General features: G+C 42.6%; 1 protein-coding gene across 12 annotated transcripts; it reads right to left on the bottom strand.

Moving 5' to 3' along the window:
* Positions 1-102: 102 nt before the first annotated feature.
* Positions 103-21,725, bottom strand: map7b (microtubule-associated protein 7b). 12 transcript variants are annotated; one of them, XM_072441760.1, is made up of 20 exons: positions 21,598-21,725; positions 13,118-13,282; positions 12,966-13,043; positions 11,218-11,381; positions 8,465-8,582; positions 8,152-8,250; positions 6,952-7,062; positions 6,728-6,817; positions 5,550-5,669; positions 4,281-4,444; positions 2,705-2,844; positions 2,420-2,628; positions 1,346-1,496; positions 1,097-1,265; positions 913-1,008; positions 781-831; positions 674-707; positions 480-597; positions 238-419; positions 103-161 (listed from the first exon to the last, which is right to left on the bottom strand). In XM_072441760.1, exons 1-20 carry the CDS (start codon positions 21,641-21,643, stop codon positions 151-153), a joined length of 2,316 nt encoding a protein of 771 aa, XP_072297861.1. In that variant the 5' UTR covers positions 21,644-21,725; the 3' UTR covers positions 103-150. The 12 variants fall into 12 exon arrangements, with proteins under 12 accessions (XP_072297861.1, XP_072297787.1, XP_072297796.1 ...); XM_072441686.1 differs by lacking the exon at positions 21,598-21,725 and adding an exon at positions 18,195-18,544; XM_072441695.1 differs by lacking the exon at positions 21,598-21,725 and adding an exon at positions 18,195-18,544 and having other exon boundaries at positions 4,281-4,441.
* Between the last annotated feature and the right edge of the window lie 5,949 nt (positions 21,726-27,674).

The following is a 27,674-nucleotide window of genomic DNA, read 5'->3' as shown; positions in this document are numbered from 1 at the left end:
CGATGTTTTCAGGATGTTTGGAGACGCCGTCTTTGGACAGTGGCTGCCATGCACTTCTGGCAGTTAGCGACAAACTCAACCTCCAGAAGAACGTTTCTCGGCGCCACATTAGATGTCTTGCATGATCAAACCTCTTGAATTAAGACAGCATCACGAAACATCTGCAAATATAGACAAAATATTGTGCTGAAACAGGATGTGGGAGACTATGTTCAAATGAAGTCTGTGGTTACTGACCTGATCCCTGGTGTGCAGTGATGTCCTCCACTCCAGTCACAGGCTTGAGCAGGCCGTTCTCCCTGAACATGGTCACAGGAGCGGTCTCACCGTGCTGCAGCAGCGGGGCCTCCTGACCCTCTGGAGGCGACAGACGGGACTGTTGTGGCAGCACAATCACCTCTTCAAACTCACCATTCTCACTGTGGAACACAACAGCGTGAGACGCCAATAGTAAATGTTTCACAAGTATAAAAATGCACCTCTGGTCAGCCACGCTCTGTGCAGTGGGTTTTGGGTCTAAGTCGGGCTGTTGGCTGCCGTTGCTGTGATGAGAAGGTGACGCAGTGACGGCAGATGCACTCGGAGAAGCTGGGCCCACTGTGAAAACAAGAGAGTGTTGAATATTGTGTAAAGTATCGCTCCGTCAGTCCAATCAGACAATGACTAAACAAACCTGCTCCATCTCCATTCCTATTGGGAAGGACTTTCTGAAAGAAAGAAAAAAACTTGACATTCCTGGCTTAATAGTTGTTTTAGTAAAATGCTTCCTCTGTTCTTTACCTTGTCTGGTGTTTCAGAACGTCTTGTTCTCTTCATAATCTCCTCTAGGCGCTGTTCAAATATATATATATATATAATATTCAGTGTCCTGGCACACAGACTTTAAAGTACCAGTGTGTGTCAAGTTTATACCTTCTTCCTCTCCAGCCGCTCAGCTTCTTCCTTCTGAAAGCGCGCCTCTCGAAGACGCTCAGCCTCCTCTCTTTGCCGAGACTCCTCCTCTTCTTTCTGACTCAAATTAAAACAATTATATATTTATACATTATGCTGTGTATGTTGAACAGTTTGCGACAGTTTGCGTCACTGATTTTCTGACCTGTTTCTGCATCTTCTCTGCCTCTTCCCTCTCCTTCTGTAGTCGCTCTTCCTCGTCCTTCCTCTCCACTTCCTCTCTGCTTCTTCTCTCCTCGGCCTGCTTCTGCGCCTCCTCTTCTCTGCGAGCTCTTTCTTCTGCCTTTCGACGGGCCATCTCCTCTTTGGCCAAACTATTGCATCAATATCCAACAATAACATTCAACCAAGACCTGGAGAGTTCACACATTGGTGGCTTTCATCTCCCACTCACCGGGCTTGCTCTTCCTGCTGCCTGCGCTCCTCTTCCTCGCGGTCCCTCTGCTCACGCGCCTGTCGTCGATTTTCAGACAGGATGCGGCTGGCCTCTTCGGGATCGGTGGTGCCCGTCGTAGTCTTCTGAGGCGGCGGACTTCCAACACTCTCTGATGGCACACAACCAAATGGGTTCACGTTATGGACCCTTGAGATAACGTTTTTATGACAAAAAAGTGATAAAGGAACGTGTGGAAGCCAGAGGAAACTAATGCGTGGGGAACATGGCCGTTTTAGGGATCAAACCTGATGATTTAGAGGTCAAAATATAATCAGAAGAATTCAAAAATAATTGCAGTGACAATTTAAAAAGTTATTTCAAGTCACGATGCCCAAAAAAAGTAAACCAAAGCGTAAAGTGCTTTTTTATTAACTACAACTTTATCATTTAGAAAGTCAGACTTCACAAAGCTGGTTCATGTATTAGAGCAGTGGTAATATAATAAGACATGGACGAAAGTGAAGTGAGGATTCCACTATTGCATCGTGACTCTCACACAAAGCATCGTCTCATAAAGTCTAACACAAGGACTAGTCCAAGACTAAAACAGGACTTAAATACAAACCTGGACTAAACAATTCCAACTAAACAAGGCTTTGAAGCAGAGGTTAAAGGTGCACGATGTAACTTTTCTGGTAGAAAGTCCATCACATCCTTAACTCATGAAAATGTCATTGCTTTGCCTAGAATATCCCACGGTACAACTTCATCCATATTTTGTTTAGTTAATAACAGGCACTTTTATTCCCCAAACATACTTGGGGTTTGGTGGCGTAAAGCAAACCTAAAAACACAGTGCCCCTTTAATTGTATCATTATAGGAGATCACAGGACCTCCACCTCCAGCTCGGTGCAGTGTCTTGCTTAAGGATGAAATTCCATTATATGTCAAATCATCCATAGTCATTAAATTGTATGGTTCATTTAACTACTTCTGTCCCATTTTGTCCCACGATCGCGTCGAGGCAAACTTCATAAAAATAAAAATAAAAAAACAACTATTGCAACATATTTTTGGTGCGCTCGACTAACCCGTTTGTGAGGGCTCTGTGGGTTCTGCGCTGGTCTTATTTTGACCCAGCGGCTGCGGCCGGGGCTGTGAGGGACTGAGGACCTCCTGCTGCTCCTGGCCCCGTCCGTCTGCTGCCACTTTGACTGGACGCGCGTTTCCGGGATCGTCCGCCACTGGAGACTTGAGCTGCTTCGGGGTCGGGGGGCGCCCGGGCGACTTCTGCGGGAGTCTAAAATCAAAGACGACTTTTGCTGAGCTCTTCTTTTGCAGTGAAGTGTCGGTCATTACTGTTGTAGTGCACCCACCTGCCAGGAGAGGGTGCCGTGACTTTACTGTTCCTCTTCGCTGGAGTGGAGGGGTATTTTTTGGGAGGTAGAGAGAGAACTGGGGTCAGAGGGAGTGACAGGTTGGTCCAGGACTTCCGCACGCCATCGCGGTCCTTTTGCTGTTAGAAACGACGCATTACAAACACAGCATCAGTTTTTAGTGTGGCTCGGTTTATAGATGAGTTAGGTGGTGAATAGTACCTTTTAAATCAGGAGAAATACAGACAGCAAAGTAATGGGATTAGACTCAGACTTGACCTGGCGCTAAGCAGCAGAGAACGGCCCGAGGCGGTGCCAAAACTTAGGGTGACCTCATAATGTCATTAACAGGACAATTTAACCTCCTTTAAATAATCGACATTTAGAATGACGGCCAACTTTGGGACAACTCGGGACTGGACCTCCAGACTCGGGACTGGACCTCCAGACTCGGGACTGGACCTCCAGACTCGGGACTGGACCTCCAGACTCGGGACTGGACCTCCAGACTCGGGACTGGACCTCCAGACTCGGGACTGGACTTGGGATTTGACAACTTGGTGTTTTTCCTCAAAATAGATGTGGCTTTGAACAGTTTTCCCTTTGCAGTTCATAATTTAGATGTACTTTTGTGTGTTATTTTACAGAACATGCCCTTGATCACTTCTCTGTTCTCATAAAAAACTTATATAAACTGCTAAACTATGAGCTGTATTTGGTAATTTGGTAATATGACTTGAAATGTAAATTACTTGAGGCCAAAGATTTACTTGAGACTCACAAAACAAAGACTTGGCCCCACCTCTTGTTTCGGGCGTGTTCTACAGAAGTCTCGATAACGACACTCGGACAACAAGCACTATATCATGTCAATCCAACAGAAATGTGAAAAAACATGTCTTCAAGTGTGATAGTTGAGGTTTAATTATAGTGAAATGTCTGTCAAATGAATCAAGTGCAGAAAAATCACCTTATTTGTTTCCCCTTTCAATTCTTTTTAAGCTCTTGTAGAGACATTTTCTTTCTATAAACAATATACTTAATATTCACATGTTCAATATCATCATCAAAATGTTGTCATATTGTCCAGCCCTAACTACAACATCCACAACTGCTTTACCCCGGATTTTCCCCAAAACGTAGTCGAGATTTTATTGTAACTCTTTTCGCAACAATGCAATAAATTAAGATTTTGCAATAAACCTGACCTTGTTACCTTAACAATTTGTGAATTTGATCCTAATATTCCCTGGTTGGACATACAGCAATTCGACTGTTAACCATGTGTTCCTTTCACATAAAAATGTCAATGCATTTTGGATTTTTGTGTGTAGAAGTCATAGATGACTTCATTCTTTAGATCCTGTACAGTTTTGCAAGTTAAATGGAAATGTATTATGTTTTTACTGAGGGTTTAATACTTAATACTTTTTATTCTTAACGTGACACTTTTTTTACTTTTAACAACTGCCTTGTGCCTCGTGCAACCGACCCTTAACGGCAATAATCTACTCTTGAAGATGAATAAAAGTCTGAAGTTCTGAAAGCAGGTTCTTTGACTAACCGAGCTCTGCACTTGTGCGTGTGCAGTTCCAGTGGTTTTCCTCCGGGCGGCGCTGTCCCGGCTCAGGTTCCGGTCGTGGCTGCGGCAGTGGGGCAGGGGTTGGGACTGGATGGACTTGAAGGACACTGAGCCCATGGGGTGGCAGGACACTGAGCGGGGACACACAGGCAGGGCTACTGTCATGTACCATGGGTTTGAGCGGGACGAGAGGAAGCGCGGTTTGGAGAACAACAACACGGAAAGGAAGAGCAGGGAATGATATGGAAGAGGAAGATGAACGAGGAGGAGAAGAAGAAGAAGAAGAAGAAGAAGAAGGCATTTAGTTCTTGATCGTTGGAGTTACAGAAATGAACCTGAGAACAGAGCAAGCGGAATTTAATAAATAGAAATACAATAGACAAGAAATAGAGCAAGAAAAAGCAGCACGCAGCGATCGAGATGTGAAATTATCATTACCACATAGACTTATTGTTCAGTAAACATCATCTTTAGTGGGGAACTTTTTTTTATTACTTATAATTAAGATTTGAGCTGTTGAGTGTCAAATAAATAATTTCAATGACTAATCAAAGTTGCTAACCAAGTACTAAAATGTCTAATTTGGATTTTATTTGTTGAAAGGCATTTTTAAAGATATAATAAAATTAGAAAAGGGTTTACTGGATTATCCTGCTTAACAGTTTAAATAGCATCATATTTCAACACATTTCTGTAATAATATTAGGCCATTCTCATGTACATTTACTTGAATGTGTGTTCTTTTTCTTTTTTTAACAATGCGATTCAATTTGAGCTGTAGCTGGTTGAATAAATTACTTTAGAGGTTCATTATACTTTAATTTATATTTATCTGTTGCACTCCATGTTCTTGTTTAACAATATATTGTACATATAAAAAAGGTTCTTCTGGGATTAAATTGCTTTTCAAAGGAATGAAATATTAGAGTTTATTACAGTAGATTATTCTGCAACAATACATGACGCTTCAACATTTGTTATTGTGACTGGCCTGAATCTTAATTTACTCGCTTTGGTAAAACTGACCTGGCTGGTGTGTGTTTGTCTTGCAATAGTTGAATGGAGGCAGAACGACTCGGTGAACAACAACTTAGTGAAAAGTGTACGTGTCGTCGTGCTTTAGAGTGAGCTCTAAGTGCCTGAACCTGATCGCATACATTTCAGACAGAGTAATGCCCTTAAGTCGGTCTAAATCTGATTACGAACCCCGACACCGGCGCTCAGCGGCCGTAAACGGGTGCACGTTGTTGTGGAGTAAGTTACCAGAGAGCTCTCCGGTCAGGCTCATGGCACTGCGGCTGCGGGCCAGGTACGAGTGTGTGGGCTGCTGCAGGCGGTTCACCATGTTGCTCTCCCACGGCGTGAGCGGGAGGCGGCGCATACCTGGACACAAGTGCCACACCGACGGTTGGATTTAGCCATACGTCTCACACAGTATTTCAACGATTGTGCGACGACAAAGCTCTACCGCCATTCACCAGGCTGGTTCAAGCTGTACGCGTGTTAAGAAACAGATCATGCAACAGCAAAACACAAATATCGGTTTAAGGCTGAAACTTACCATCCTTTTATACTAATTGATCGTTCTTTCGATGAATAGATACGTCGTTTAGAACGTGAAAGGCCAGTGAAATTTGACCCAAATGGAGCCAAATCGATGATGCTTGAGGTCACCGTAATTGACTATATTTACAGACTTTCAACAAAAACATGAACTGTACATGTTTCCTGTGTCATTTTTATGCAATTGCTACTTTGTCCGAGTCCAAGAACCTCTCGTTTTAGCATCTTGCAATTCATTGAGTAAAACGTTTCAGCCCTAAAATCAGTTTAAAATATGTTGCAGGGATGAAAAATTAATTTCCGTCAGATTACATAATGACATGCACGGTCTGATTCTAATCAGCTGCACGCATTGCATCGCATTGATTTAACAAATGTGTGCAAAACCGCAAAGAGCTGGATGCATCGTGATGGTTATTTGACGAGGCCATCTCATGCAGCGTCGCTTACTTCGGGGCAAAGTGTCACGTTACTGCCGCCAAGCAAAAATATAAATACTGTCCGCTGGAAACTGTAACTAAATCGGTTTCTGCTGCATTCAGATCGGCCATGATTTTTCCCAACTAACCGCCATTGTCCGAGTACAGGAGTGTCTGTACTAGAAATTAAACATTACTTATTTGATTGTGCGAGTTTCAGATGGATGGAAGTGGCAGTTCCCACAAAAACAAAGAGATTATCCCCCGAGGATTAGAGAAAGGGGTCGAGCTGCAGGGGGAGATTCTGATCCTTCCCATGAAATGCTCCCGCTGCAAACACACGACACTGTAGCGGGCAACTCGAATAACGCAGCGGAGTTTTGAATGCAGCAGTTAACTTTCCAGCTCAACATCCATTTGCCTAAGAGCGCGATATAAGCGTCATAAAAGACCCTTTACTTTTGTGCTGTGGCGCCTTCCCTTGGCCGAGGCGTGGCTTGCACTGAACTTTACTAACGACAGGCGTGGAGGCCGTTCTCGTCTGTAAACCTGTCGAGGAACACGTGAGCTTTTGTGACATCAGCACACACAGTACACAGACAACGTTACGCACAAAAATCACAGACGAATGACACACACATGGCAGCGGTGACGCCCAGACGCAGGCACGACGCGTGAACTACCTCTGTCCGGGGAATGCAGGAGCGTGGCGGAGGACGAGGAGAGCCGCTTGGTAATGACCGGGTCGGTGTGTTTGGACAGATTCATAGTCGACACTGATCTTCTGTCAGTATCTATGAATAAAACAAAACAAATCAATGCTCGTTGCACACAGGATGCAGGACACAAGAAAGGTTTGAAGTTCAACAGCGGCGTTCCTGGGAGTTTTCCACAGTGGGATGAGGTCCTGAGCTCACAGCCACAATGCAGACATGTTTTTGTTGTTGTTCTCATCCTCTGAAGTATTGTGACTGATGCATAGCCATAATAAAAGCTTCTGGAGATCCCACAGAGGAGGAAGAGTTTACAACAGGCCCACGTTGTTATGAATAAGGTCAAAGACAAACGTGCAAAGACATTAGGGTTGTCCAAAGTATCGATACCCAGATACTAGGGCTGTAGTCGACTAAAGGAAGTAATGATCGGCTTAAGACAGGTTCTGTTAACTACTCCTGCACAGGAGTTTATGCAAAAACAACTATTTATTACAGCACTGGTAGTATGTTTAGATATTCATTCCAGAAGACAAATAAAATCAAATAAAAAATCTAAATTAAATAATGAGTAGATTCAAACTAAATTTGGTTGACCAAAACTCCATCAACAGGTTAATCGACTGTACGACAAAATGATTACCACCAGATACTAGTATTTGCATTTTAGTTTTGATAAGTATCAAAACCAGAGCAAGTGTCACTAAAAAGGTCATACTGTAGGATCAATTCGGACCTTTTCCTGACTAGTTTTTAGATCTTCATGTGTTAATATTAAAGACCTGCTATAATTTTGTGTTGAAAGGTGTTTTTTTGTCATTGTGTCATCGAAAATTGGTATCAAGCCTTTTAATTTGTATCAAAATTGATTGTGAACTGTTTGTACAGCGACGGCGACACACAGGACCTGATCACATCCCACTTGAAGACTTCCAGGGACGCTACGAAACAGAAAAAAAGAGGAGGACTTAAGGGTTTATCTCGCTGCGTTACTTCATTTGGACACATCTAGTATGATTAAAAGTTTCAGCTAAAAGGGAGAAGAGGTGTTAGTGAATATTAAACGTCTCCGATACGTTTCTACCTCTACATTACGAGCACTAGCCGACCCTACGTTCCTACCACCAGTGACGGAGCTAATGCTAACGACTTTGACTACTATATATTCACATTTAGAGGTCATCCCATATCTGTGGAGACCGAGAGCACCGTGCATGCGCTCCAGTCCGGCGAGGTCGAGCGGACAGAGAAAAGCTGACTCGACAAAACCTGCGCCGGGAAGGGCGGGGTTAACGGGAGAGAGATAGAGAGCGGCGTATGAGTCAGCAGAATAAAGAGAGCGATGTGAAAGCAAGTTCAAATATCATTTAAACAATGCTGACACGCACAGACAGGTACATATTTACTCAGGAGCTCCTAGACATCAAGGATTGGGGAATATAAAGCATTGGAGCGGTGCAAAAAGGGGGGGATGCGTGCGTACCCGGCGCCGTGGTGGGCGTGTTTGTGTTCAGAGCGCCGCCCCACGACCAGCGGCTGGTCTTCGGTCGCGCTCGCTGACTCCTCTCCACTGTCCGCCGTATCACCGCTTCATGACGAGCCTGGGGAGAAAACAAAAGGCATACAATCGGTATACTGTAGAGATTGTTGCGTTAGTGGAAAAAGAATAGACTGGGGAATCGATCCGTTAAAAGGTTGTGAACAAAAAGGTTCTAAATAACGTAATTGAAGCAGAAGGGAAGAGGAATATAATGTGATTGCAGTGAAGAAACTGGGATTGACTGGACAAAATATCAAAAATCATGATGGATTTGACAGATTAAAAAAAAATGTGACATCAAAGCCTAGTTCAAACACACATTTTTCATATTTTCATCATATTTTACATTATGTGTTAAAAGGAGATGGACAAATACAGATGTTTAGGTTTTACTGTACAAATACTCACAGAAATGTAGAGTTTTTCATTTTACCTACAAACATGTTACACGTTTTACTTATTTTATTATACTTTTTTGTGAAGATCAAATACAATGCTTTAAAAAAGTATTTTCAGTTGTAAAAATAGACTTTAGATCTGATGTCAGTGAAATATTGAAAATGTATTATAATCTACTTAATTTAGCCACTTCTTGAATTTTGAACATTCTCACAGCAGACGTTTTAAAAGGTCTATTATTTAGGTGTTTTTTCTACATAAATTTACCAAGAACTAAGTCCCTAAATCTCCCCATCTCTATTTGGTAAGAGGAACCACCCAGTCCCCCTGTTCACCTTGGCACAGTGATGAGGGCTGAAACTGGTCAGCGTTGTTTAAGTTTGAAAATGAATGTACCATTATTTCCCAACAAAAGTAGTGTTACATGTACTTGTGAAACCAAAATGTTCCTGGTCTGACTGGAAAGAACCTGCCCCAAAGCAGGAGCTAAAAAAGTCCCCAAAATGTGGCCCCAGTTACTAGTTCCAACTCTGTGTGAACGTGCATCAGATGGGAACTAGAACAAAAAATACAAAAGTTCCAGGAATTCAAAAAGGTTCCTGCAGTGCGAAAACACCTTTTATCTTTGCATTTCCTCTTTTGTTCAGTCACATTAAGCAACCGTCACCTGTCATGAAAATAACGTAGCGTCGTTTGGGACGTTCAAGTCTGGGCCAAAAATTATTCTGGTCCACTGAGATTCAACCAACTGAAAAAAGAAATGTCTGGAATGTGTTGCAAGACTAGTTTTGATTAAGAAAAACCCTGGCTTCTGAAGTCACCTCGTCTGCACCAAACTGGAGACAAGAGACAACACACAGTCTGCTATAACAACAACACCGACCTGCCCGCGATTACATTATCTGTATTATCTGTACTTGAAAAGAATAGTTTATGACACAGCAGAAAGTTCTCACACGACAATTTGAACATAAACTGCATTGTTGCTTGCACTGTGTTAATTTGCAAATCAAATGGGAGACTAGACTAGTTTTTTCCAGAGTCACGTACCACTTTTCTGAATACGTGGGAAACAGGCACAAGGTCCGAGTGCTTCTTTGGGCTGTCGGCGGCTAAAGACATGCTCTGTGCGGTGATTATCAGACTAAAAGGGGGCGAGGCGTGGCACGGACGCTCTAAACTATGCATCTTGCTCAAAATCAACAGAGACCTACCAGTAAATAGCATCTTTATGAATGAAAAAAGCTGATTAAACTGCCCAGTCACTCCCGACACTCCAACTAACTCACTCCATGCGTTCTCCTCTCTGTTGTGTCCACATAAATCCTTAAAAAAGCCTGCACGATAACAAATGTTGACGCGCAATATTCTGCTACAGAAAATATCCCAATTAATAATAATATTGAAACTACTCGATGTTACTTAAATGCAATAAATAATAAACTAAATAAACAAATAAATAAATAAAAAGTCCAATGAAACACTTTAGTACTTGTTTAGTATCATAATTAATCTCGTAAAGTTACTTATTTGACCCTCTTTTGAGCTGATCATACTCAGCTGATCATAATAAATAAACATATTTCCCCACTAGTGCAATGAAAATGTACAAAAAATATACATTGAATCATAAAAACATTGTTCCATCTTTAATTTATTGAACAGTAAATTTATATAGTAATTGTTGTGGCCTAGTTATAATCCTGATTAAACAAATTAAAAAAGTGTTTTATTTAGACACCATCAGCCATTTAATAGATTAACAACAGCTCTGGTGCCGCTATTGCTGTTATTGCTTTCCTTTCACTATAAAATGATAATAAAAATGCTTAAACTAATGTGGATGCTGGGCACTGGTGAATCATTTCCTTCTGTTGTATTGTTGGATCATAGAATTGTCAGTAAATTATGGCTGTGTGAACCTTCAGTCGTTCAGTCAATTAATCGGTTGATGGTGTCGATTTTTTTGTCGTCGATTACATTGTTTAAGATTTTAAAGCACACAGCAGAACGGAGAAGACACGCTGTGAGTTTTCTTCAGATTTGGGCAAGTTATTGTGATAATTGTGACTTGTTTTCCGTTTAAGTGCTTGTAATTCTGTGATCCGATGTCTCGTGCTCTCGTCAGTGCACGTCGGGCACAGATGCACGGCCAGGTCACAGAGACGCATCATAACAGAAAAGGTTTGAGAGCTTTTGCCAGCACCACGTCCTTCCCTTTCAGTCAGTTAATCGCAAACAGCGGCAGCAATGGACCAGAAACGAGAGCGAGACCGAACGCGTTCACATGTTCGAACCTGGTCCTCCTCAGTCTTCTGCCGTCGCTTCTCCTCCACAGCGGCGCGCCTCTTCTCCTCCTTCGTCCTCTGCTCGTCCAGCTTCTTCCTCCTCTCCTCCTGGTGGCGCTCGTAGTGCTGCCGGGCCCGCTCCTCCCGCGCCTGCCATGTGGCCTCCTTCACCGCTGGGACAGGCACAGACACACACACACAGAGGAAAAACAACCGTCACGTGCAGAAGCGGACACACGCTCACCCACGCCGGATTCATGCATAATCACAAGCACAAACACGCTGCGCACACGCTCGGCTTAGAACGGGACGGTGCTGGCCAGTCCAGATCATGTGACTCGGCTTAACGCGCGAAACAAAACAAAAAGTCCTCTGGCCAACAGTCGTATGTAAGCGGCACAGCAAAAGTGATTACGAACAGAGCGGCGAATGTGGCGTTATTTTGATTTGAGAGAAGAATAGATGGAGGAAAGGACAATAGCAGCAGCTTCATTTGGGATTATACCACGTGGACAGGACAAGTGCTTGAGATTAAACTTTACATTTCATTCTTAAAGTCAAGCGTGTGTTAAAAGTGCACATTTTAGTTGGTGAGAAGTGTAAAATATGACCCGTTTAAGTCACACTCATGCAGAACCTGTTTGTAAAGGTCGATGTTAGCAGGTTTTCTACATAATGTGACAGGATGTTTGATTTGAGTGCCATTCATGTTGCAGCTCTAGTTTCACTGCATTAGAAAGCATTTGACATACAAAAGAAACAAAGTAAATCAGTCATTTATCTCCCAAAAAATGTTTACAAGTTATTGGTTTTCTCACCGACAATAGATTTAGAGCCTACATTCTGGGACAGCCACGCTCACACAGCCCTAAACCATGTCCCACGTCCTGAATCATTATGTAACAGCGCCATGGCAACAGCAGTGCCAGCTTGACTTTTATGCAACTGAAGCAACAGGCTCCTAACCCACTGTGGAAGACCCCCTCAATAAAGACAGAAGAAATAGTCAAGCATTTGTTAAGTTATCAAAATTATGAAAGCTTAAAGCTTTATTTCTTTTAAATCCGGGTCTTCCACAACACCAAGAAACAACGGATGCTGGGGCTGCAAGATTTAATGCAATTTACTCAAAATCACGATTTGAATAGTTATGTTCAAATATATAATGTCCTCAATAGAGCAAAATAGCCTCTGTCTCCACGAGGTCTTTATAGGTTTTAATCCTGTAGTAAAAGCATTACTTGTGGTTCTTCCTATTAAAAATTTTGTAATGTTGATGTTACAGAAAGTGTTTTAAATGTGCACTGCAAAGTCAATTAGATGTTTTAAAATGGAATAAAATCTATTTCAATCACAACAACAGCACAAAGGGCTCCTCACCACAACCAATAACAACAGGATAGAACAGTGTTTCTCAAACTGTGGTCACTGGGGCTACGTGAGCTCCTTCAGGTGATGCATGGATTATACTTTCATTTAGAGACTATTTTAGCCGCACGTTGTCTTCTTTTGGGTTAGTCCTTAGATCGACTGTAGCAAAGGTGTAGTTCTGTTTTAGACCTCGTTTAGAGAGTAAAACGGTCCTGTTACACTTGGTTTAGATCTGGTGGCACTCGCAACGCCAAATATTTTCTTACGTTCCACTTGGTGCGAAAAGCTTGAGAACAACTGTGCTTTAAAAGTGAATACATATCTAAGAGCAATCACAAACCCTTCAGCTCTTACAGATGCACTTTAAAAGGAGGTTAAACACATACCGTTCTGCTTGTCGCGCTCCTCTCGGCGCTCTCGGGCCAGCCTCAGTCGCTCGTCGATCTTGTTGAAGAGCAGCGAGTCTGCGGCGGCACACGGGCACAGTATTGTAAGCAGAATGAAACATAACTGTAGAAGTCGGGGTGTCGAGCGGCACCTGTTTTGGCGGTGGCGTTGTTGTTGTTGTTGCAGGGGCTGTTGCTGGTGGTGAAGGTGGGGGTCGGGGTGGGTGTCAGGGTGGGAGAGTATGTTTGTCCGGAGCCAGAGGAGTCGGGCCGGGCGGCTGAAGACGGTCTGCCATCCTCCGATTTGTACTGAGAGGCTGAAAAATACACAAACAGTCCAGTGGAAAAGTCAAACACCACGCTGAAGGTTTTAGATCTCTCCCATATTTTAATATATTATTGCAGTTTACAATGAACAAAATGTGAAACCAGGATGTACACATGTTCAATACTACCATAAGTACATGAAAAGCATAATGTGTCCTTTAAGATACAGCTGGCGACATCTGCCTCAGTATATTTATCCATGTTTAGCCTATATTTTGCTTTATTTATGATGTTTATGTTTCTGCTCCAGGAGGGCACACAGAGAAAAAAACCTTTATACTATATAAAAGTGCTTTATGTAACTATTCTAGAGGGGGTTTGCCACAAAAGGTATCCAACTTTTCCCTCTCTGCTTCGCCATCTTTCTCTCGCTCTTTCCCTTTAATTATTTATTGAATTAATCAATTTATTTTTTGACGGTGCGGCGTGGAGCATGTGCTTTGAAGACGTACAACTATAGACGTACACCTCTAGTAGGTGGCGGTAATGTAATACTAGGATACCAACCCACCTAGAACATCAAAGAAGAAGAAGAAGCAGCAGCAGCATTTTGACGGAAAACGGTCTCGCCTCTTCACAGATCTGACCTGTGACTTGGCCTGGTGGCTTCACCTGCTTGTCTCCATGGATGGATAAGTATAATGCCATTGTGTGGAAAAGCAATAATATCTCCACGGAGACAAACAGGTATCAGAACCCCCCCACACACACACACGATGCAGAAAAGGTGTAGCATTAGCACCTTTAGCTTTGTGTATCTCTGTATCCACTTGTTTTATTCAAAGTAACAGGTTCAGCTCTTCATCATTTTGCTACGTCACTTTGAGTGTTAAAGTGGTTACTACAACATGGAGAAAAGTAGCACAGTTTTCATAATTTATACAGTATATTCTTAGGGCTGTTCAATTATGCAGAAAACAACAATCAAGATCATTTAAATCCTGATTGAATTATTCAAGTGATTATTTGTTTAGAGCAGGGGTGCCCAAAGTGGGGCCCGCCATGGCCCTCCAGAGAGTCTAATTGGGCCCGCAAAGGGGTGCAGAGATTAATCATTTTGTGCTAAAAAGACTGTCAGTGGTTGCAAGAGAGACAAAATCTAGTCTAAGTCTATTCCTCTGCAAACACGTTAATAAAAGAGAATTTAATAATCATCGCTTTGAAAATAAGCTGTTAAAAACATAAAAATGATGGGAAATTTGGCCCTCAGAATGTTTATACGTATTCATTTTGGCTCGCAGGACAAAAATAGGGCACTCCTGGTTTAAAGAGAAGCTGGGGCATTAGTGCTCCTAAAGTCTAAAAAAAGAAATAGAAAAACATATTCCTCCTGCACTTAAGAGTTCATATTAATATCGTAATCTTGATTAGAGCAACAATCATAACTATGATAGAGATTTGATGAACTGCACCGCCCCATGTACACTTGGGATTGTTTACAGTGGTGTAGTATAATGGTGAAAGCAGAAGTGTATTTGATGGAGGGCTTCTGGAACCAGGACAATCCCAGAAAACACTCTGCTGCAGAACAAGCAGACTTTGGCCCAATCACATTACACCAGCTGTGCTCCTGTTCTGTCTTTTGTCCCCGGTCCAGTGTTTCCACCGCTCCGAGAAAACATATTGATTAATGACAGCGTGAGGCTCTGCGTGACTCAGCGCTTTGGTCCTTCAAACGGAGATAACGAACATTGTACTTATCACACCTCGTCTGTATCATCTGTTCAGTTAGTGCCATGTCGGTTCAGTCAGGAGAGTATTACCCTAACGACACAAGATGAGATCAAAGTACAAGTTGTGTTTCTAATACATGCATGTGAGGAAATATTTACCAAGACGTGATGTCATGGCCTCATAAAAGAGCAGGTCGACCAATGGAACGTCCACACACACTGAAAAGGCAACGTTTACTTCAAATGACTGCATCTTCTTTTTACCTACTGCCTCTTGTCGTCTTATTTCCGGCCCATCTTGAACTGTAAAGCGTCTGAGTGTCATGACGCACGCTACACAAGTGTTATGTCTTATTTGTGTTGAGTTCTGCAAGATTAATCACACCTACAACAAAATGGCTATAGTTGCATGGTCATTTGTCACAATTCACAAATCGCAAAGGTGTTTTCACAATGATCTCTGCAGATAAATAGCCCATCTTATTAACGCTGTGCTGTGAAACTAGACTGATGTAACTGCTTTGCCTGGACTATTCCACATTATGACATTAAACTCATTTAATGCCACCGGGCCAAGTTACAGGTCAAATCTATGGAGAGGTGAGAATGAGTGTTTTTCACCTTTTTTTGTTCGTTTTGTTTTTAGCAATTAAACAATATGGATTCGACGCCACATTTTTGAAAATTATAAGTAAAGCAATAACATCTCATTGCAAGCAAAGCAGCAGAAAAGTTACACAGCGCAACTTTAACATGAATTGCAAATCTAAGCACAAAGTCAGATAGAAAAAAGCTATTCACGTTTTTATTTCTAGCATCGTCCTGGTTAAATAAATAAAATATTCCCAGAAAACAGTCAGCCTTATATAGCACCATTCATTTTAATCTCCTCTTTCTAAAAACAGGCAGAACGCATGATGAGTTTATGACAACGGCAAGAATTAAAAGCACATTTACAGACGACTGTTAAAGGTCTTGTATTTAGTGCTTCAACTATGACACTGACAAACATTTCAACATGTGTAATCTGACTCCGTAAAGTCCTGTGACATTTAGATTCAGCTACACACGGTAAATAAGCCTGAGGTGTCAGAGTGGAGCTTTCTCTCCTCTGTCAGTCTTTAACTGGGCCAATTCACTGAAAAGAGCTGGGAATGCTCCGGTGCACACGAGATGAGACACTTTCCATCCTGAAACTGTCTGAGTGTGGAGAGGTTAAACGCCCCACAAAGAGCGAGGAAAGCAAATGTGTCTTTTGAAGCAACAAACACTGATAATTTAAGATAAATAAAAATGCTGATATTCAGGCGATTAAAAGTCCAACTCTGACAGCAGTGTGGAGTTTTTAAATGGCTTTTGTTCTATGGTGGTTGGCAAACACTTTGTATTTACTCTTGCACATTAACAGCTGTTTAACGACCGTCACAGACAGGGAACAGTGCATCAAGGAAACATCAATGTCAAAAAGCAAGTGTTTCCTTTGTGACAGCACAAAATATGCATCAGGTCACCATTTGCATGTCTCCAACTAAACCACAAAATAGTAGTCATAAAAACATCTAATTTGTTTGTCTACTTCCGTTTCACACACAATTCAAGACACTCAAGGGACAAACGATGGACGGGTGAATAGTTTAGGCAAAATGGCTACGTTTTACCTGGATTTTTCTCCAAAGTTCCAGGAGCATCATCCCAGAACCGAACATTAAACTTCTGGCTCATGTCCTGCTTTGACTCGTCAGATTGGTGGGCCTGAATGAACGCGTCTACTTCCTGGTAACATCCTTTACCACCAAAGATAAGCTATGAACCAAGGTCCATGATCTGGAGACGGTTGAGCCAAAAGAAAGTGAAAGAGGATTCCGGCTGCTCAGGGTTATTCCAGTGGACGCTCAGCAAAGATGGGACCGTGTCAGGGATGAACCGTGTGTGGTGGGACAGGTTGCTTTGTGCATGTGTGTATCTGTGTGTCAAAAAAACAAACAGAAAAAAAACATTGGGAGAGTGTTTAATCTGCTCCTCCCTTTCTGAGCCGCTGTGTGTCTGTGTTTCTACTCCCACCATCCCCCCCCATCTCTCCACATTCACTAGCTTCCAGATTAAATGGTCAGAGTTGGCGATTAAAGCTGCACGGGACAAGCCGGTGGGTAGCAGAGCAAACTGTGCACTCCGGCCTCCTCCATGAAGCTTGAGAGGATTAGCTGTGGCTAATGCTAAGCTAAACTAAATGCTGAGCTTGAGTCAGATGCACAGAGGTAAAGGAGGCAGGAGTGAAGTTTTTGTTTTATAGCTGAAGGACAGAGCTCCAGGGATAAACAACAGGTGCACAGAGCATCACTTTGTGCACGAGGGGAAAGCAACACAACAAGGAGGGAGAGTAATACTAAAATCCTGCTCTCTGGGAAGTCTCTCCGAGGCTCCCAAGTGGCGCTTAATTTCACTCTGGCATCTGTGTCGTCGTTTCTATTATTTACAATGAGCCAGACAGTGCAACTCATCCTTACAAACCGTCCATTAAAGAAAGATCAAGCTTCAACACAGACTGACTGACTGACTGTATAACAAAAGAACTCTCCAACTTTCTGTAATTTACGCTGCAGGGTACGTCATCATGGAAAGTGAGTAACCCATTCCCCAGTCATTCCACAATCCTGATTCCTGTTCCCTCACATAAACTATGGTCATTTTAGACTATTGATTGTGAGTTTGTTTCAGGTGTAACGTCTACAGAGGCTGTGCAGTGCTGTTGACTGACCGCTGTGCTTACTGAAGCATTAAGACTCAGTGGACAGTACTTCTGCCCCTCTCACACGGTCCTGCCCCGTCAGCAGGACCGGCCTAAACCCCTCACACGGCCTCCTCGTCACACCTGTCTGCAGCTCCATCAGGACTTCTCAGCGGCACAAAACATGAGACAAAACCCTGGTTCAGTCTTGAGGAGAATGTCGGCGCAAAGCAAACATTAAATATCCTGTTGAGAAAAGCAACCTGCTGATATTTAGTTTAAACCGGTTTGGTCGCAGTTCATCCATACAATGTGCATCGCTCCCTTGTTTTCATTTACATACGTCCATGTTTTAGGAAGGTATGCGATATGATATAAGACTTTTACAGCATGTTGACATTTTACATGATCACTTTTCTCACGAGTTCCAATTCCTAACCTGATGCAAGTCACGTACAAACCACATGCGAGACTTTTGGAGCACAGCCCACATCTGCCCTGTACCTCTCTTCTTCCTCCTGCGGGCGTCCTTGCGTCTGTGTCCCTCCTCTTCCTCGGTGATGGTGAAGAGTGCTGGGATGGTCGAGCGGCTGCCTCCCGTCGACAGCCTCCACTTGCCTTGAACATTTGCGACTGGTCCCCCTTTTGCGTTCCGCTTTTTACTTTCAGGCATGGCCAACTCTAAACTTTGCTAAACCTGGGGGCGACTGGCTATCTCGCCCGACCCCTGGCCATCCCACCTGCAGCAGCACCACAGTGGACGGGGTGCAAGAGTCGCAGGGAGGCAGACGGGTCACCCCTAAGCCATCTCAGTCACAGCTACTGCAGTACATCACAGCTGCCTCGAGTCAGCAAAAAAACAAAGAGCTCCTAAAAAAAAACGATGCTCAAAAGGCAGTCCGCGCACCGCTCCATGTTCCCGTGGCAGCAGTGGCACAAACACTGAGCTGGAGGATGCTGCGGTCTCACTCCGGATGAGCTGCAGCACTGTGGCTTACAAACATGCACTTAATCCACGAGACTGTGCTCCATGAGTGCGCAGCATTTCCCTCTTAAGTCTCACTCAATCTGTGATGCAGCATCCTCTCTCCACTGTCCGGTCACACTTGCACACGAAGACTGACAGAGCGGAAGAGCTGTTAAAATATTCATTCAGCGTGGAAAGAGGTGGTTTCCCTGGCGACAACGGCTCATGGACCTCGGATGCAGAAGAGCTGCACAGGGCACTTTGATGTAACGCACACTTATCAATGGGATGAGCCCGAGCCAACACCAGATCAAACATTGCAGCACTGAGAGAGGGGCGTGGCCAGGGAGCACATGGTACTAAGCCCCGCCTGTTTTACTTTAATGTGCCAAGAGTTCATCACAGGGGGAAACCATGTGATGTTAAAGACACAGCCTGAGCAGTGGAATGTTGTGAAAATGATGGAACGCAACGTCCAAGAAAAATAATTAAAATGTTCTTACAAATAACTGTCTTTAATCTATGTTTTTATTTATCTTTAATGAATTATATTGCTGTATCTTCACTAGTACTTTAATTGTCCTTTCTTTGCAGTTATTTTTATCAGTTTTTATCAACAAAAGGGTCAACATCTTTGTTTATTACTGGTCAGCGAGGAAAAGCAGATTGTCCAGTGTTCGGCCAAATGCACACTGATGGTGAAAATGTCTAATACTACTTTAGTGACTGAATGCATGGACTCCACTACCAAAAGGAGTGAATTCGGTGAGGATTTTTCAGGTTACACAAGCATCAGAATAATTAAGGTTTTGAGACGTAGGGCTGTAGTAGGGCATAATGTGTGTTAGTCGACTAATGATTTAATTGTGATTATAAAAGGATTTATATGGACAACAGCAGAAAGCAAAGCGTATAAATATTTTAAATGCCGTATTCATTTGCTTTTATGTTTTTATTTATTTATTTTGACATACACAGTTTGATATTTTTAAAAACTGCATCGTGTTTTTTTATTTTTTTTAATGTGTTTTAACGTTGTAAAGCACTTTGAATTGCGCTTCATATGAATTGTGCTCAATGAATAAATTTGATTGATTGATAAAGTTTGGGAATGAATTGGGAATTTATTCTGCCCTTTTTATACAAATATGCAATACAAAAAGTACTGTCTTGTCAGTGCACTTGGGGTAAATGAAATAGTTGGATCATAGAGAGTTTTAAGACCTTTTGCTAATGCCACAGAACTCTTTAAGTCAACTAAATAGATTCACAGGCCAAGTTCAGTCAACCTAAAATGCTTTTAGTTGTTTTTTAGTTAGTTTAGATTACAGCCCTAAAGTGAAGGCACAGATAAAGAAGCCAAATGGTCTAAAATAACAACAAAGACATTGTTTAAAAAGGTCTGGTGCATTGGAGCCATAAGAATAATAACCTTTCCAGCAGTGTAACATTCAAGCTGCAACAATACCTGATATCAGATATAGGCTAATAAAATGTCTGCTCTGTAATCAGATTCCCGTTTTCATACTAAAGGGGATATAAAGGAATTTGCAACGTCCAATTGTTGCGGAGCCCGAGGGAGCACACATTGTACAACGCGCTCATGAAAGGGCAATCCAATCTTTGTCCCTGCAGGATAGTGTAATGCTGTAATCCTACACTCGGGACTTTAAAACCAGATACTGCTCCCAGTACACGCCCTTCTCACACCTCCACAGCCAGTGTGTGAGCCACGCAGGTTTAAGGGGATATCGAGCGATTCAGGGAGGACGAGCAGCCAACTAAAGAGTTCAAGTCCATGCAAAAGAAGCTTGAGGATAGGCCAATTATAGGGCAAACAGGGGTGGCACCTGATTACTCCGGTGTGGCCAAAGGAGCACTGTGGCAATCCAAAACCTCCTGTGAATAATGGTGATTATGCCGAAGAGGAGGAAAGAAACACAGACCAAACTTTACCATCAGATTTTTGACCACTATTTACAAGCAACAGCGATTTAAAGCAGCCGTTCAGCATTCCTCTGGTGTTAGATACACAAAGATTTAAACAGGATTAGTGTCTAACCCTTTGAACTTGATGTAGAAACTCTAAAATGTCACGCCAAACAAATGCAAACGTACAATTTCAGAATGACATGAATAGACGGCAGAATAAGTTGACTCTCACTTACACTTGTATGGAGGGTGATGTCTGTTATGTGTTGTGTTTAGTCAAATTAGTGTAGCTAAAGGTCCTAGACTAATCAAACAGGAAAACGTTCAGCAGGAACACAGAAGAGTGACAATATGGTTCAGACAGCCTCAGACTTACCAGCAGTGGCCTATTTACCATTCTATACACATATTTGAACAGCTGCTTTTGACTTTGAAGCTTCTACATTTGAGATTAAACCAGTATTTTTGAAACGAGGTGTTGTGATGGTGCAAATAAGGCAGGATTTAATGTCAAAAACCCCCCAGTTATTGAATGAAAGGCTCTGGCGTTTGTGTTTGTGAAGTTAAATCACCAAAGCTGGAGGAGCCCGGCTAACTGCATTAGCTCTGGCGCACCTGAAACTGTGCGTCAAACTCACCTGTCAGCGTCAAAATGCCTGTTCTCCAAACGTCAGCAACAGGTGTCGGCTCAAAATTAGCTCGAGACGGTCTTTCACGAACACCGCAGACGTATTTGCACCGCGTCATAAATAATACAAGGCGAAATATTGTGTTTTAATAACCGTAAAGTAACCGGTTGGGTGAGTCGGTGGCGTTAATCCGACTCCCGTGACCCGGCGCGTCTCTCCAACTTGAGTCCTCTCTCGCTGTTCAGTGATTCCCCCCCCCGCGCCGCCGCGTCTCAAACTCGGCCCAAACGCACGGGAAACGACGCGCGGGGCCGTTGCGGAGGAGTTTTCACCGAGTTTGGGCCCGTCGGTGTCGGGGGTTCGGCGTCGGTTCACTCACCTTGGGACTCGGGAGGAGATGCGTCGCTGCCGTCCAGGTCCGCCATTTCTCTGACGTCAGCTGAGAGGGATCAGCGCTGGACCCGTGGGACCTGCCGTGGGACTTGGCGCGCGTGCGGGACACCCTCTGCGGCGCAGGTGGGGGGCGGCACTCTCACGGGACAGTCAGATTGAGTGTGTTTAGTCATGGTGATGGATGTGCTGCGTGTGGCGTGGATGTGCCGCGTTAACACTGTGCCGAGTGCGTTCACGCGTGATGCTTTTAAAACTTATATTTGTTACGCCTTGTACTTGAAAAGGCTCAACAAACCTGTACTTTAGCCTGTCAGAGCGCGTAAAGACGGCACCGGGGTTTGAGCGCCATCTGCTGGACGCGGGTGCACTGCGCGTGAAAGTGGCATGGACTTGGCCAACTCTGGACTTGAGACACACAAATCATAAACAAATAAAGCTTTATGTTGCTAAAGAAAGGAATTTAGATCTGCTACAAGCTTTGTTTTGTAACTATGTATGATTGCATTGTCCCTGTGGAAGAAATGAAAATAAATGAAATAAAATAAGTAAAATAGGTTAAATTAAATAAGTCACTGAGATAGGCTCCAGTCACCCGCGACCTCGAAAGGGAACAAGCGGTAGAGAATGGATGGAAATAAATCAAATCAATTAAATAAATTATATAAATTGTATAAATTATATAAATAAAGTAAATTAAATAAAACATGTAAATTAAATACTTGTAAATTGAATACATGTAAATTAAATAAATAATAAATTGAATAAATAAAATAGATAAAACTTTCATCAAACAGACAAAAATAGCAATAGTTTGGCAACGATTCTGTAAGATCTAGGAAACATCACTTCCCTATAGGACCATTGTGTGCTTTCACCAGACTACCAGCAGAGGGAGCTACCGCCATATTTGACTAACTCCTCTAAACAGCTTTGTTTCACGTCCACTTGGGTCATTAGAATTCAATGCCACATTGATACTGCAATATTTATAGTGAATTTGGCTTCAAGTAAATACAGAATATTTTTTCCATCAAATACAGAATATATACACGCTTGTAATATGGGGGATTGTCGTAGAGGTTTTTATTGTTTGTTTTTATTGTTGTTTCTGCAGATGACAAAAAAATCAAGTCCAAACGTGTGCCTCTAAACTATAAGAACATGCTCTTATCATATATTTTTCATTGAATGACCATAATTGACGCAGCGCTTTAAGCCGCCCACTGTTATTTGATTAAGGATTTACTGTTCCCTGCTAAATGTATGCTAATCTCCATCCCTATCATTCTCATTTCCCCAGACCCCTCTCCTTCACCCCCTGCCCGCCTGTGGACCACTAGTAAAATGGCTTGCGATTGGCTGGTGGGAGAACAGCTGCCATGGTAACCAGCTGTTTAGATGTTCTGCTGATGGAGGAGGAGGAGGAGGAGGAGTAGACATTACCCTGTAGCTATGTGTGCTCAGTTCAAAGCTTGGGTTATAGGAAACTGTAGACCAGCCATGCTCCGTGTGGAATTACAAGTATATTTCTAGATCTAGCCTGGTTTGGTGTTGCTTTTTAACAAGAGGTGGGCAATATATCGAAATTCAGATAATATCGTGAATGTTGTAGAACATCGAGTTTATCGTTTGTAGTTAAAAATGCGACAAAATAAGCTGATTAAAAACAAAAATTAAAAGAAAGTGACGCTGTAAACTTTCAAATGTGTCATATTTCTGCTCTTTGGTGATTCATTTTACAGACGATGCAAATTCGTCTGATAATTGAGCCTCAACTAATACGTTTAAAAACACATTTCTGTTGCATTTGAATGAAATAAACCTTTATTGCCCCGAGGGGAGTTAGTCTTGCAAGCGATAGCACGTAAACTCGTTACACAAGGTAAAGAAGATGTATACAGGCAGCAGAAGAGCACAGTTAGACATTAGAATACAGTCCATGCGCCTGAGCAGGGTTCTAGGATTACAGTTTATTGAGCCGCTTAATACAAAAGATGTAAATAATGCCTCTCTTGGTCTTCAGTCGTTACAGAGATACTCCAAAACAATACAGCGATATTCACTTTTGTCAATAACTTCTACTCATACTTTTGACAGAACTGGTACATATTTGGTTTATTTCTAGTTGTTAAGTTGCTTAGCCTGGATTTAAAGAAACAAAACATCAATGTGCTGCTCATTGCTTTACTGTGTGAAGCTGCAGGAAGCTTTTGCCCACGTCCATCGCTCGTTTCAACCCTCTTTTGACACTACAGCTGCTCCAATTCACAGTATTAAGTGTGTGTTATTGTCTTCCTCCGGGCTGTTTTCCCTTTAAAACTCCCAAGAAGAGCAGGGTTGGAGACAGGGGTCAGACTATGCCCGGTGTTCATGATGAAAGCCTCTCCAAACCGTCTGTAATTGGTTCCCATGAGAGAACGGACTCTTGAGATTCACCCCGAGTAGAACGCCGAGCCCATAGGTGGTCCAGTAAATCTATACGAAGGCAACAAATATGCTAAAGCGTGTACATGAGACGCTCGTGCACACCTGGGCCCACGGAGAAGGAGAGGAAGGCAACGTCTGCGACTTCAAAGCAGTAATGGGAGTCGGACATTCACAATTGAGCTTGTTGATTTGGTAAATTAAGAGCGGTACGCAGGTGAAGGATGTGATTGATTTTGAGTAGAAGAAGATCACTCTCTCTCTCTCTCTCTTTGGTCCTGTGTGACCCCTTTGGATTAAACGTTGTGCTAAGTGTTCATGGGTGCGAGGGAGGCAGTAAACATCAGGGAGGAGGGCACAGGAGATCAAACAGGCCTGTAGGATCAGTCAGAGTTTAGGCTTGATTGTCTTTGATGGCGGGGGGGCCAAAAGGAGTCAGGGAAGTGGACCAAACACAGACACTGCTAATACTGCAGGCCCTGTACACTCACCTGTAGTAATATACACCCACCTGTAGTAATATACACCCACCTGTAGTAATATACACCCACCTGTAGTAATATACACCCACCTGTAGTAATATACACCCACTTGAAGTAATATACACCCACTTGAAGTAATGTACACTCACCTGTAGTAATATACACCCACCTGTAGTAATATACACCCACCTGTAGTAATATACACCCACTTGAAGTAATGTACACTCACCTGTAGTAATATACACCCACTTGAAGTAATATACACCCACCTGTAGTAATATACACCCACTTGAAGTAATGTACACTCACCTGTAGTAATATACACCCACTTGAAGTAATATACACCCACCTGTAGTAATATACACCCACCTGTAGTAATATACACCCACTTGAAGTAATATACACTCACCTGTAGTAATATACACCCACTTGAAGTAATATACACCCACCTGTAGTAATATACACCCACTTGAAGTAATGTACACTCACCTGTAGTAATATACACCCACCTGTAGTAATATACACCCACCTGAAGTAATGTACACTCACCTGTAGTAATATACACCCACTTGAAGTAATATACACCCACCTGTAGTAATATACACCCACTTGAAGTAATATACACCCACCTGTAGTAATATACACCCACCTGTAGTAATATACACCCACCTGTAGTAATATACACCCACCTATAGTAATATACACCCACTTGAAGTAATGTACACTCACCTGTAGTAATATACACCCACCTGAAGTAATGTACACCCACCTGAAGTAATGTACACCCACCTGTAGTAATATACACCCACCTGAAGTAATGTACACCCACCTGAAGTAATGTACACCCACCTGAAGTAATGTACACCCACCTGTAGTAATGTACACCCACTTGAAGTAATGTACACCCACCTGTAGTAATGTACACCCACTTGAAGTAATATACACCCACCTGTAGTAATATACACCCACCTGAAGTAATGTACACTCACCTGTAGTAATATACACCCACCTATAGTAATATACACCCACCTGAAGTAATGTACACCCACCTGTAGTAATATACACCCACTTGAAGTAATATACACTCACCTGTAGTAATGTACACCCACCTATAGTAATATACACCCACCTGAAGTAATGCACACCCACCTGTAGTAATATACACCCACCTGAAGTAATATACACCCACCTGAAGTAATATACACCCACCTGTAGTAATATACACCCACCTGTAGTAATATACACCCACCTGAAGTAATGTACACCCACTTGAAGTAATATACACCCACCTGAAGTAATGTACACCCACCTGAAGTAATGTACACCCACTTGAAGTAATATACACTCACCTGTAGTAATATACACCCACCTATAGTAATATACACCCACCTGAAGTAATGCACACCCACCTGAAGTAATATACACCCACCTGTAGTAATATACACCCACCTGAAGTAATGTACACCCACTTGAAGTAATATACACCCACCTGAAGTAATGTACACCCACCTGAAGTAATGTACACCCACCTGAAGTAATGTACACCCACCTGAAGTAATGTACACGCACCTGAAGTAATGTACACCCACCTGAAGTAATGTACACCCACCTGAAGTAATGTACACGCACCTGAAGTAATGTACACGCACCTGAAGTAATGTACACCCACCTGAAGTAATGTACACCCACCTGAAGTAATGTACACGCACCTGAAGTAATGTACACCCACCTGAAGTAATGTACACCCACCTGTAGTTATATGTGTGATACTGTAACATAATGAGCAATACTGTAACACAATGTCAAGTAGTTTTACCTGACATTTAATCTTGTTCATATGCTGCGCGGTACATATTCATAGGCAAGGCGAGTTTATTTGTACAGCACAATTTGTACACAATCTGTTTACCAATAACAAGAAATGATTCATTCAAATCAGAATACAAACATGTTTTATGAAATCTACTTTTAAAGAGAAGAGTGCAGGTGAAATCATTGCAGTCACACGCACAGCTAAACAGAATTGATTTTAGTCTAGATTTGAACATTGTCACAGCAGAGAACTGTCTCACATCTTTATTGTCAGAGCAACTTATTTACATGACATTATAAGTCACTTTAACTGCTATTTATTCTGTACACAGTCAAAGTCATCAATAAACAGAACAATAAGACTAATTTAGTCTTAGTTGTTTAAGTCATGAATAATAATCAACCTTTTTTAACGTTTTCATCATAAAAACTACATTTCTTGTCCGATGTAGAGCCTTAATGTGGCGATATGTGCAGTTTGTTGCAATATCGGTCACTGCGTTTACCAATATTGCAAGATTGATACTTTCTACTATTTAGTTACATACTGTAGAGGAAGTGCGTACTGAAAAGAGGACAGAATGTAGACTGACAGTGAAGTGTTTTCTGCAAGTTGATGTCCGTGATTACACAGAAACATGTGCAAATCCTCGTAGCAGACACTGTGCAGCAGATAATACGATGACACAGGATTAATTGGGTGAGGATTTAGAATTAATAGCTGTGTTTACTTGGGTCACACGGCCATATGTCTGTCTGTGTGTTTGTGTCTGTTTCTCGGCCGCGATTGGCCGAGGGGAGCCGTGGTGGGCTCAGATTGGCCGGCTCTTGTACCTAGAAACAGCACTCGCTCACTCCTTGTGTGTGTGTGTGTGTGTGTGTGTGCAGGAGCATGTGTGTGTATGTGTGTGTGTGTGTGTGTGTGTGTGTGTATGTGCAGGAGCGTGTGTGTGTGTGTGTGTGTGTATGTGCAGGAGCGTGTGTGTGTGTGTGTGTGTGTGTGTGCAGGAGTGTGTGTGTGTGTGTGTGTGTGTGTGTGTATGTGCAGGAGCGTGTGTGTGTGTGTGTGTGTGTGTGTGCAGGAGTGTGTGTGTGTGTGTGTGTGTATGTGCAGGAGCGCGTGTGTGTGTGCGTGTGTGTGTGTGCGTGCGTGCGTGCGTGCGTGTGTGTGTGTGTGTGTGGTTAACAGGCGGGGACCCTCTGGTGGGAGGTCGTCTGTTAAACCACAGGGAGCAGGAGCAGATCATTCACATCAAAACCATCTGTCACTGGCATGTTACAATAAGATGGGTCATTAAAAGGATATTAACACTCTGGATTTACAAAAACAAAATGCCTCATCCTT

This window comes from Eucyclogobius newberryi, unplaced genomic scaffold (assembly GCF_026437365.1).
Source record: "Eucyclogobius newberryi isolate DKJ021-1_F unplaced genomic scaffold, fEucNew1.0.hap1 SCAF_1, whole genome shotgun sequence".
NCBI classification, from domain to species: domain Eukaryota; kingdom Metazoa; phylum Chordata; class Actinopteri; order Gobiiformes; family Gobiidae; genus Eucyclogobius; species Eucyclogobius newberryi.
The sequence above is the reverse complement of the archived record's forward strand: the minus strand, read 5'-3'. Positions and strand labels throughout refer to the sequence as shown.